This window comes from Vulpes lagopus, chromosome 19 (assembly GCF_018345385.1).
Source record: "Vulpes lagopus strain Blue_001 chromosome 19, ASM1834538v1, whole genome shotgun sequence".
Taxonomy (NCBI): Eukaryota; Metazoa; Chordata; class Mammalia; order Carnivora; family Canidae; genus Vulpes; species Vulpes lagopus.
In genome coordinates, this window is record NC_054842.1 from 1,014,198 (window position 1) to 1,025,001 (window position 10,804).

Genomic DNA, 10,804 nt, shown 5'->3' on the forward strand with positions numbered 1-10,804 from the left:
CCACCACACTGAGCAGCACAGACATAGAATACCTCCATCCTCAGGAGAAAACTCTCCTGCAGGGTATACACTGAGATAGTCATCTCTGACCCAGCCTCTGATGCTCTTCCTGGCTCTTCTCTTCCCCCTCCTCTCCTGGATTCCCTGAGGAACAGCAAACCCCTCTCCCTCTGTCATTATGCCCAAAGTTAAACAGCCAAGTCCTGCCTGGTGCTCAGCACCAGAGCCAAGTAGGCTTCACCTTGCATAGCAAGGAGCCATGGTTGTAAATATTTCCTCTGTGGATACCCCTGATTTATATCTTCCTTATCTGCTTGTAGACCTTGTATAAGGCCAGGGATTCTCAGCCATGGGGATACCTCCAGGGGGGTTCTGTATAAGGTGGAAATGTTTCTGACCAAAGCATGTTTGCACTCAGGAACAGTGGGAGAAAAGGCTGCGCCATCCTCTGTTCTTTATTCATTGAGTGAATGTGTGCTGAGTTTGTCCAGGCTCCTGCAATGTGCAGCTATAGGAGGTGCCGGAGTGCTGAGCACCAGACCCCCAGGAGCCCCTCTCCCAGCAGGGCAGGTAAGGCTCCCATGAGAATATGGTAGGTGAGGTAGGAGCTTAAGAAGCTACTGCAAATACAGAGGCCAAAGAGCAGTCTCGAGAGGGAAGCCAGAGCACACTTGACCCTTGATGGGCATCTGTGTTTATGGAGAAATGAGCATCTCTGTTCCTTCTCTCTTACTTCCCTTTTTTGGTTTTGATATCAAGATTTTACTAGTTTCATAAAATGAGTTTCTCTATTCTTTATGAAAAGTTCTTTTCTGATCACTTAATTTGAATCATTGGAGTGAAAGAGGAGAGTTCTTTAATTATGCTTTCTTCCAGTTACTGACCCTCCCCCAAAGATATCCAGTAACCTGACTTCTGTGCCAACTGCACAGACTACTTTAGCCTATTTTGTACTTCTCCTGTTCCACATTATGTTTCTGAGATTTATATATTTACCATTACTGGATACCATTATTGTTTATCTTTTTTTTATTGCTGTTGGACCTTTGGGTGGCTCCCAGTTTGGAGGTATTATGACAATTGTTGTTACAAACATTTTTGCAGATATGCTTTGGCAAGCATATAAATAATATCTCAAATATTTACTAAGAGTAGATTTGTTGTTGGATAATGTGTCCATATGTCCAGCTGTAAGAAGTACTGATTGTTTCCCAAAGTAGTGATAAGAATTTACACTCCTACCAGGACTGTATGAGAATTTGGTTTTTCCACATTCTCGCCAATACTTGGTACTGTGTCTCTTTTCCATTTGAGCCTGGCAGTTGGTATGCAGCACTGTTCTTCCAAGATGCACTCAGCTGGGCCCTGCCTGCACGCACGGGAAGGACAAGTGTGGTTTCTACCTCCACCTCCCCTTCTTCCAGCTTGCCAGCCAAGCTGTTGCCCCCTTGAAGTGAGGTGTGGTGAGCGTGCCCAGGTAGGGGATAGAGAAGTCTTACCCCACTCAGCCTGTCATGCGAGGCCTCGTGCCCTCCAGGCCTGGAGGATGTGGATTGCTTTCATTCCCATCTGTGCATTTTGTTGGGTTCTTAGTGGACCCCATGCACATTCTGCATCCTCAGTTACTGTTTGCTTGAGACAAGCCCTGCATTTCCTGTCAGCATTTTCTGTGGAGGTCTGCTTCCCTCTTAGGTGGTCTGTGTTGGACAGGATCTAAGACAATCCCCGTGGCAGCTCACCCTGGCCGGTCCTCAATGGAGAGCCTGGCCTATCCCCACAGAACAGCACTCCTTTCAGCTCTGACCCAGAAGTCCCTGGCCAGCCCCCTTCTGCCTTTTAGATTCTCCAGGCAGGAATTGGCCCTGTGCCCTCTGCACAGGGGACTCAGACAAGGCCCCTCAGTGCCCCATTTAGACTCCTCTCCTAGGGTGGAAGGCCAACAGCTCCCCTCCTAACGGAGAGGACTGGGTCTTACTTACCACATGCTCAAAGGTCCCTTCAGATTCCCTTCCTGGCCTCCAAACACTCAACTCCCTGGGGGCACGGGGCTTCAGACGTCTAGTTGGGTTCTCCTCTCCCATTCTGAAAATTGGCAATGCTGACGAGCAGCTGTGTAACCATGGTGGGCCATGTCTCTTGTGATGTCGGGCCTCAGACCGAACTTCTAGCTATTGTGAGTGAGCAGAAAGAGGCAGGTAAGCAACAGGGTACAAATAAAGTCACGGGCTTCAGCATGCCAACAAATGCCAAGATCAATCTCAGGTTATCCCAGAGCTGGTTGAGCAACAAGAAGGGAGCCACAGCAGGAAGTGGAGTACAATGGCTGGTCCCTGGCCCCAGCAGGACCCGGACGCACTGGAAGCATCCAAGGAAAGCAGTGCCCCGAATCTAGTTGGAGACCCCAAGAAGAGGCCAGTCCCTGCAGCTAAAACTCCTAAAAGTTACCACAGGGCAGGTTCTGTCACCAGCAATAGAGAGAGTGATAAATAGGTATAAGCATTCGAAGTGCCCCCCAAGGAATGTCAATTTGCCTCCATTCCTCTGTGCACTGGCCATTTTCGTGAAAACCTGAGCAGGATGAGCTTCAACTGAATGTAAGAAGCTTCCTGCCTTGTGATGAAGGATATGTTGCCCTGACATGGTGGCCTGACTCGGTGCCTTATCCCCACCTCAGGAGGAGTGACCCAATGGCATGACTGACCTCATGCCGAGCCAAAGTGGGTTCATCCTGGTTGCACAGTCTTTGGTGATGTGATTTTTACTGATTCAGTGTAAATCCCTTCACTCGAGGGGAGGGAACGGAAGCAAGTGGTTTTCCTGACTTGTAGCACTAATGTGTTCTTTGTGCTCTTAGGTTTAAAAGTGGGGGTTTCTGTGTATTTTCACAACCAGATAAGTGAAGGTAGTTGTGTAACTAGAGATCCAGAGTGCACATGTAATGTCTCAGTGTGCGACGTTCGGCAGCATGTGGAAAAGCTCAGCACCTCTGGATGCAGGTTTGGAGGGCACCTCCCCATCAGGGCTGTGGCTGAAAGTGCCCCAGGGTGCCCCTTGGGGCCTGAGGGCTTCTTGACTTCTGATTGCAGATGCTTATGCTCCCACTCCCCTGGGACTTTTACTCTTGGCTGCCTTCCAGGGGGTGCAAATCTGGACCCCACAGACGGTACAGCTGGGCGCTCCTTAGGACCTTGTCGGCCACCTGCACTTCCTGTTTTCTAAGCAAAAGGCCCAAAGAGAAAGTAACAAACTTCATTCATGACCTGTGGGAGAAAGGGCGAGGAAGAAAAGCCAGTCCCAAGAGATAAGTTTTCCAGCCCAAAGTGGGAGCAGGTGGACATCCTGTCTTCTGCAGGGCCCTGAATGGGAATGGCTGTTTGCAGACTAGGCCAGAGGGGCCAGCTCACAGGGTCAAACTTCCTTCTGTCCAGTGTCCAAACTTCCTTCTCCCTTGTAGTTCGGCCTTCAGGAGTGACAGAGGTGACATTGAGAGAGAGCTGCCTGTAGGCACTTGCCCTTGGAACATAGCTCAATCGAGAGAAGCACCTCTTAGCCTAGTCCCAGGAGCCAGAATCGTCACTGCCCTGAAAATGGCACCAGCTGGATTCTGTTCTGGCTGGAGGAGCCCTGGACATCATCGGTGCATCCCATGGCCTCATGGGAGATTACATTCACCTGTGCAAGCAGGATCCAGCATGAGCCAGCATGAGCCATGGCTGCACTTTCATGAGGGGCACCCAGGAACAGATCCCGAGATGCCCCAAGGAGGCCTTCTGTCCTAGGAGGGGACTCTGAACAGACCAGATGTGAACAGGGCCATGAGGAAGGAGCCCAGAAGGTTTCAGCAGGAGGACACTATGAGCACGTGAGACCTGCCTCCCCTCCAGCCTGGTGGCCTGCCTCAGCCCACAACACAGTAAGGATGTTGAGGAGATACAGCCCAGGCCCACCTGAGGTCAAGTCAGAGCTGCCCCACTGAGCAGTTCTCAAATTTCTGACCCTCAGAAACTGGTAGAGAAATCAGTGTTTATTCTTGTCTGAAGCCACAAAGTTGGGGATGAAGTGTTTCTCGGCAGTGGATGATGAACACAGCCATCAGGAGAGAGCAGGCTGGTTGGGTGCCCAGATGCCAGAAAGCATCTCATCAGGGACAAAAAGCCTACAGGTCAGGTCCTCGCAGCCAGATCATGGCTGATGCAAACATCTTATCAGCAGTGTAGCTGTAGCTGCTGCTTTCAGGGAAATAGATGGTTCACCCCAGTTAGATCATTTGGGGGGACTGATTTACAAAGGTGGCTGGCCTGGGGCCTCAAAGGGACAGTGCAGTGACTGGGGCAGGTGCATCAGAGCCACCACCACGCAGAGGCCCAGAGAGAGTAGGACAGAGCATTAGAACCTACAGGAGGTATCAGTTTTGGGGCCTTCACAAATGGTGAGCCCATCCCCTCCTCTAGTCTGATGGAGCTGCTGGGCAGTACTCAGGGAGAAGCTGGGGACCAGAGAAGGAGCCAGGGCAGCCTCCTGGCCACAGGCAAGCCACGTGGAAGGAGCATGGATCCAGAGGGTGAAGGGCAGGAGGCAATATCGGAGCCCCCACAGACCAGGCCTGCCTCAGTCCCATGGGCCCACTGCACAGATGGGAACACTGAGTCTCAGAGTCCTTCTTCCCCTTTTAAAGTCAGTGGAGCATTTGATTTGAAGTAAAGTCACACACTGGTAGTATCCTGGACCCTACGATGGGAGGGCCTTGGTGGCAGGCCACCCCACTGTGGGAGGAGATGAGGCTAGGCAGGAAATGATCCAGGGCCAGAAAGCACACATGCCTTGCTGCAGGCCATAGGGACCGACAGCAGGCACTGCCAGAGACCACATGAGCAAGTCTGTCATGGGCAGCATTTTGGAGAAAGTGGGAGAGGTACAGGCAAACCTGGGGCAGGATCCCCTAACAAGCCCAAGACTGCTCAAGTAAGCCATTTCAACGTCCGAGAACAAAGTGCATAAAGTGGATCAGCCTTCTGTTTCCTTTGGCACTCATCACCTGCCACCGCAGAAGGCATTTTCCTAGGAGGACAAACTAGGATTAGGGATGCAGCCCCCACCTGCAGGGCTTAATGGCCCTGCAAAAACAGGGGGAGCCCGATGCTGCCATTATTAGAAAGGAGGCTATCAGGAGGTAAAATACCAGCAAATTATAAACTCCTGGGAGCCACACACCAGTCAAGAGGAAATGAGGTTTGGAAATAACACCCTCCAAGGTAAAAACAAAACTATGAGGGCCCAGGGTGTGGGTGGCTTCTCTTCCTGCAAGCGTCCAGTTGTAGGAATCAAAGCAGTGCCATGCACACCAGTCAGACAGGCCATCAGGGCACACAGCTCCCACAACCAAACATGAGGGTGGACCTCAGGTTGGCAGTACCCTGCAAGAGGCTGAGCTCACCCCCTGAGCTTCAACTCCCCCAATATCATTCCCTCTACCACGAGCCTGCTCACATGAAACAATGATTCTGTTGGAAAAAATGTGGGTCACGAGGATGCTCTCCATGCCAGATCCAGGGCTGTCTTCCTGCGAAGCAAAGTCTCATCCCAGTTTGCCTGGACTGTCCCTATTCTGGTACTGAAGGTCCCAGGAACCCTCTTAGTCCTGTGCAAACCAGGACAGTTGGCCACCTTGCTCTCCATCTTGCCTGCACTTTGGAATCACCTGGGAGCATGAAAGGCACAGAAGCCAGGTCCCAGGCCAGAGCTTCTGACTTCCCTGGCCGGGGTGCCACCAGGGCACAAGAGTTCACCAAGCTCCCTGGCAGCTGGAATGTGCACCAGGTTTGGGGACTCCTGTTGTAGAGCTGTCTGATGTGGCACAGTTTAAGCTAACGATACCCATGGGCCATCCTGAGTGAGGGCTCTCAGTGTGCCTACAGCATGCTCACTTACAAACCATGGGCTGCATGTGCAGACCAGGGTGTAGACAAGTCTATATTCCAAATTGGGACAAGCAAACAACATCTGCTCATTCCAGCCAAGAAGTATCTGTGACATCCTCCTGTCCCTACCAGGAGTTGCCAGCTTGGCTGTTCCTTGATACCTCCTTTCCTCCTCACCACAGCTCCCGACCCCAATGCAGCAGTCAGAGCAGCTGAGAACGTGGCTGCTTTGGGAATCCAGCAAGCCTGGCTGACCCTCATCTCATAAAAACGCACATGCATACACAGTCTTGCTTTCAGCATGAAGTCTCTGTCGACCCCTGGACCCAGGACAACAACCCCTGCCCTCCTGCACAGCAAGAAGAGCCTGGACACATAGCCCAGAAGTTTTCAGGATGGAAATATTTCTCTGAGATTGCAGCCTCTCAGAAGTATGTACAACCTGCCTTGTAGCCACAGGATCCATTGTCTGCAACAAAGGATGTGCCGGACACCACCTTTGTTAGACCAGGATGCCCAGTCTGTGGAGTGCAAACAGAGTGGCTAGTTCCGGAAGCTTCTGCAAAATGCAGACACTGAATAGCATTGCTGAAAAGCAGCCTGATTATCAATGGGGATCTATCTGTTTGATGTTTCTGACATATTTCAGTTGATAGCATCTCCAACACAACACACTTCCTGCTGGGACAGTTGCCCTATAACCAAACAAAACGTTGATAGGGTTCCCTCAGCTTGGACCATGAGAGTAAACTGTGGATTCCCCAGCAGACACTTCCGGCTCCTGAGGATGAGAGCGCTGGCACTGTGGGCTCAGAAGGCACCAGAGGGGAGGTCTGTGGAGTTGGGCCACAGCTTAGGTCAAGGCTGCCCCCTGCCACTACCTTCCTCACAGAGGCCTCCAGAGAACCAGGATCATGCACCTGGGAGCATTTGAAGGGAGCTAATCTTGAACAGCCCACTCATCTGGTCATTCATCAAGTGTTCACTGAGTTCCTCCATTCCTCCAGGCTCCAAGGCACACCTCATGGATGAAGCAGACAAGGACCTGCCTCTGGAGTTGAGCCAGGAAGGCAGCTACTCACATAGTTATAGAAATGGGTCAGCTCCAATGCATAGGCTAGTTGGGACAAAGGCGCTCCGGGCGGGGCCCATGTTCAGGGGGAAGGAGTGCCCAATGTGCCCTGACTTCTTCTCTGCACATCTGTGTCCTCTCCTGCAACAGGGCCCAGGGTGGTGATAATGCCAGAGAGCAGCAAAACCCATTCCGGTGGAGGGTGGCCACCCGGCTAAGGAAGGGCATTTCCAGTGAATGATGTTATGGACACTGGAGTGTTTGGGAGTACCGCTAGATAAAATGAAATGCAGCTAAGTAAGGCTTAATTAATTAATTGGTATTGTCCTAGGAGGCTTCCCATTCTGCATTCCCTGAGCTCTGTTTCATCAAGAACTGCCGGCAGTGATCTCCCAAGCTCCCTTCCAAACCAGAAAATTAGAAGAGGAAAGCAAAACTTGGCCTCCGGCATCCAGCAGGTAGAGAAAGAGAGGCCACCAAGTAGACCAAGGTGCCTTCTCAGCCCGACACGGAGCTCCGTAGCTCATCAATCAGGGCCAGGACTGTGGAGGGTGGAAATTCATTTCACGAGTTACCTCTGAGTCTGACCCGTTGTGATCCATTGCAGATGAGGTGGCATATTTTAGTTTGAGTAAACAACACACTGTCTCTCATACCAGCCTTCACAGTGCAGAAATACCACTGATGACATGTGGAGATGCGACCCGGTGAAAAACTGGCTTTCTGGAGATGCGCCAGAGAATGAGTTAGGCTATCTACCTGGGGAGTGGGTTCTGCCTTTATCCTGACCATAAAGAAGCCCCAGCCAGCTTGGGGTTAGCTCTCCACAGCATCACTTGACCCTCCCAGGGGTTAGGGTCCATGGTAGCTTCCACTCCCATCAGCCAAATTCACCATTTTACTCAGCTGATCTCTTCAGGATGGTTACAGCTGAAGCACATGGTGGTTCCTACACTCTTGTGTCACATTTTGAGTCTCACTTGTGGAGGAGGACAACAGAGGAAGGGATTGAGGGTGGGTATATGGGGTCTGCTACAAAATACCCTACCAGACACTTTGTCCCAAACCTCCATGTGCCTATCCACCTTGTGACCCCAAGAAACATGAATCTTATCAAAGCAACTACCAACTGAGTGAACAAAGATATGGGTATTGGTCTTATATCAAATATTTTATTGATGGCTGACTTCTATCCACTCCAGCTATGGTGAGGAAGGACGTAGTTAGGAATGCATGATCCCATCATCAGTGGAAGTGTTAGGGGTCCTGCAACCGACTTAATGATCTGATGCCATAGTTTCTTCTCTGGGAAGTGAGAGTTAGACTTTCCTTCCCCATACTCCTACTATGTAAAGATTAAATCAGGTAAGTGTGAACATATTTTTGTTTTAATTCAGTGTTATTCAAATGAAAGAAAGTATCATCCTTCGGTAGAAATGAGAATGTAATATCTGTTCTGTCCCTCACATCCTGATGCCCAGGGTCCTGGGCCTCACATTGGTGATGGAGCACTGCCAGCCACGGGTATTCCTGGGGGCTCTTTCCTTTTTTATTTTTTAAAGATTTTATTTATTTATTCATGAGAGTAACAGACAGAAAAAGAGGCAGAGACACGGGCAGAGGGAGAAGCAGGCTCCATGCAGGAAGCCCGACCTGGGACTCGATCCTGGGTCCCCAGGATCCCGCCCTGGGCCGAAGGCAGCGCTAAACCACTAAGCCACCGGGGCTGCCCCCTTTCCTCTTTTTAAGCTTTGACTGCCTTGCAGTGTAGGGGAGCAATAGCCCCCGCATTTCGTCTTCACCAGTTACAGAACCGCCGCCACCACAGCTGGGAGCATGCCCAGTAACCTCTTAATGAGTCCTCCCTCTCTGGTGTCAGCTAAGTTCGAGGCTGGAGGGCGCCAGAGGTGAGCACTACGCTCACTTCATTTGCTTCCACTTGCTCATCTTGACTTCCGTTTCTCCTCCCTCCTTTCTCTCCAATAGACCAACAAAGCCGTAGCCAAGGGGGACTTCCACCAAGCCAGCACGAGCTCCCGGCGGGCCCTGTTCCTGGCTGTGCTGTCCATCACCATCGGCACCGGCATCTACGTGGGCGTGGCCGTGGCCCTCATCGCCTACCTCTCCAAGAACAACCACCTATGAGCTTCATCCAGGCGCATAGGGAAAGAACCTGGGGCCAGTCCTACACAGATGCAGAGAAGGCAGGGCTGGCAAGGGGTGGACACACAGGTAGACACACCTGTGCGATGCTGTACACTATAAGTTATTGCCAAACAACTCCATAAAGCCCTGGGATTTTCTACCCATGGATTTCTTTTGTTTTTATCCCTTAATTTCATTTTCACAGCACTGTGTAGAGCACGAGGCAGATGAGCACTGCTGACCCGTGCAAAGGGAAGCTCCAAAGATCCTGACCTGCCAGGCTGTCTCTGGATGGATTCTGGTGGATTCATGACAGTGCAGCTCTCTCTGCAGCTGCCAGTACCTGGGATGCCATAGCATTAGCAATATATAAACAGTACAAATGTGTTTATTTTTTATGAAATATGGTGCAATAGGCAGAGGGCAGGGGACACGTCACTTCTGTCTGTGGCCCTGCTTGACTCCTCCGGCATTTCCCCCGTCCATGAACCTTCCCTGCAGGAAGAAAAGGGGGCTGGCAGGAAGAGAGAAAAAACTGCTGGCAGGATTCCCAGCTGTCATTGGTCTTCAGAAGGGTCCAGCCCTGAGAATGCAATGCCAGGATAGCACTGGGCCTGCCCCAGGCCCAGCAGACACTCCCTCCGTGCTGCCCCCAGCCTAGGAACATCAGGCCTCCTTTGGAACGTGTCCAAACTCAGCAGCCATCACGCAGCAATATGCAGTCTTGGGGCCTACTTGATCTAGGGCAGGGGGCAGGCCGCAGCCCCTCCCAAAACCCCTCCTGAAAGGACCGAGGTTCACTCCAGGAACTGTAGGCAAAGGAGCTGTGGACACCGTCTCAGCATAAAGATGCCTGTGTTGACACTCACCCTGGTAATAAGCAGTGACACCAGTGATCTTGAAAAGGAAATGAACCTTCCCTGTCAACTAAATGAATAGCTATTTTCTTGTCATTTTTTTAAGTGCAACTACTGCTTCATGCTGCTTAAGTTATCAGACAAATGCTGAGAAATAAGTAATCAGACATTTTAATACCATTACACTGCTGTTTTATGAGTGTTCATTATTTAACAAAAATTATCTTTTAGCTTTCTTGCTTAAGACTTTTTTTTCTGATGAATATCCACTCTTGGGTTCCATTTCTACTTTTCACTTATTTTAAATAACCACAGAGCTACCCAGGACTCAGCTGGTGGAAGAGTAGGCAGGTCTCCTAAGATGAGGGTCATGACACCCCTGGTTGCTTAAGTTTTCACCTTGGACATTCTTAGTATCTTTATCCTACTAATAATATTAAGGGAGTCAGAGACAGTGATTCATCCATGACAATAGCTCCCTGCTACCTGGATCCTGGCCTCAGAAATCCTGATGTCACTGACCAGAGCTACTGCCTGGTGGTTCCAGTGCTCAGCCTAAGTCAGAAATAACTGTCCTGGGATGTCCTGGAATAAGGACTCATCTTTGGTCTCCTGCACCTGTCCCTCTCCCCCTTGACCTGAAATGCTTAATATTCTGAAAGTTTTTAGCACTGCCTTCCTGGGCCAAATCCAGACTCCATCTAGCATTATGTCTCTAGTGAATGTTCCAGAAATATATTTTAAGACTCAACTCAATGAAGAATATATGGAAGAAGCCCAAACCTCCCTGTAAGAGTCAGAGTGACCTGGTA

At 50.6% G+C, this 10,804-nt stretch overlaps 1 protein-coding gene across 5 annotated transcripts in view; it reads left to right on the forward strand.

Annotated features, from left to right (window-relative positions):
• Nucleotides 1-10,167, forward strand: part of SYNDIG1 (synapse differentiation inducing 1) — a 186,040-nt gene extending 175,873 nt beyond the window's left edge. For all 5 annotated transcript variants that reach the window (XM_041734632.1, XM_041734633.1, XM_041734635.1 and 2 more), the window contains one exon: nt 8,977-10,167. In XM_041734632.1, the coding sequence (XP_041590566.1) occupies nt 8,977-9,135 (159 nt within the window). In that variant the 3' untranslated portion in view covers nt 9,136-10,167. The remainder of the gene's footprint in view (nt 1-8,976) is intronic.
• The last annotated feature ends 637 nt before the right edge of the window (nt 10,168-10,804 follow it).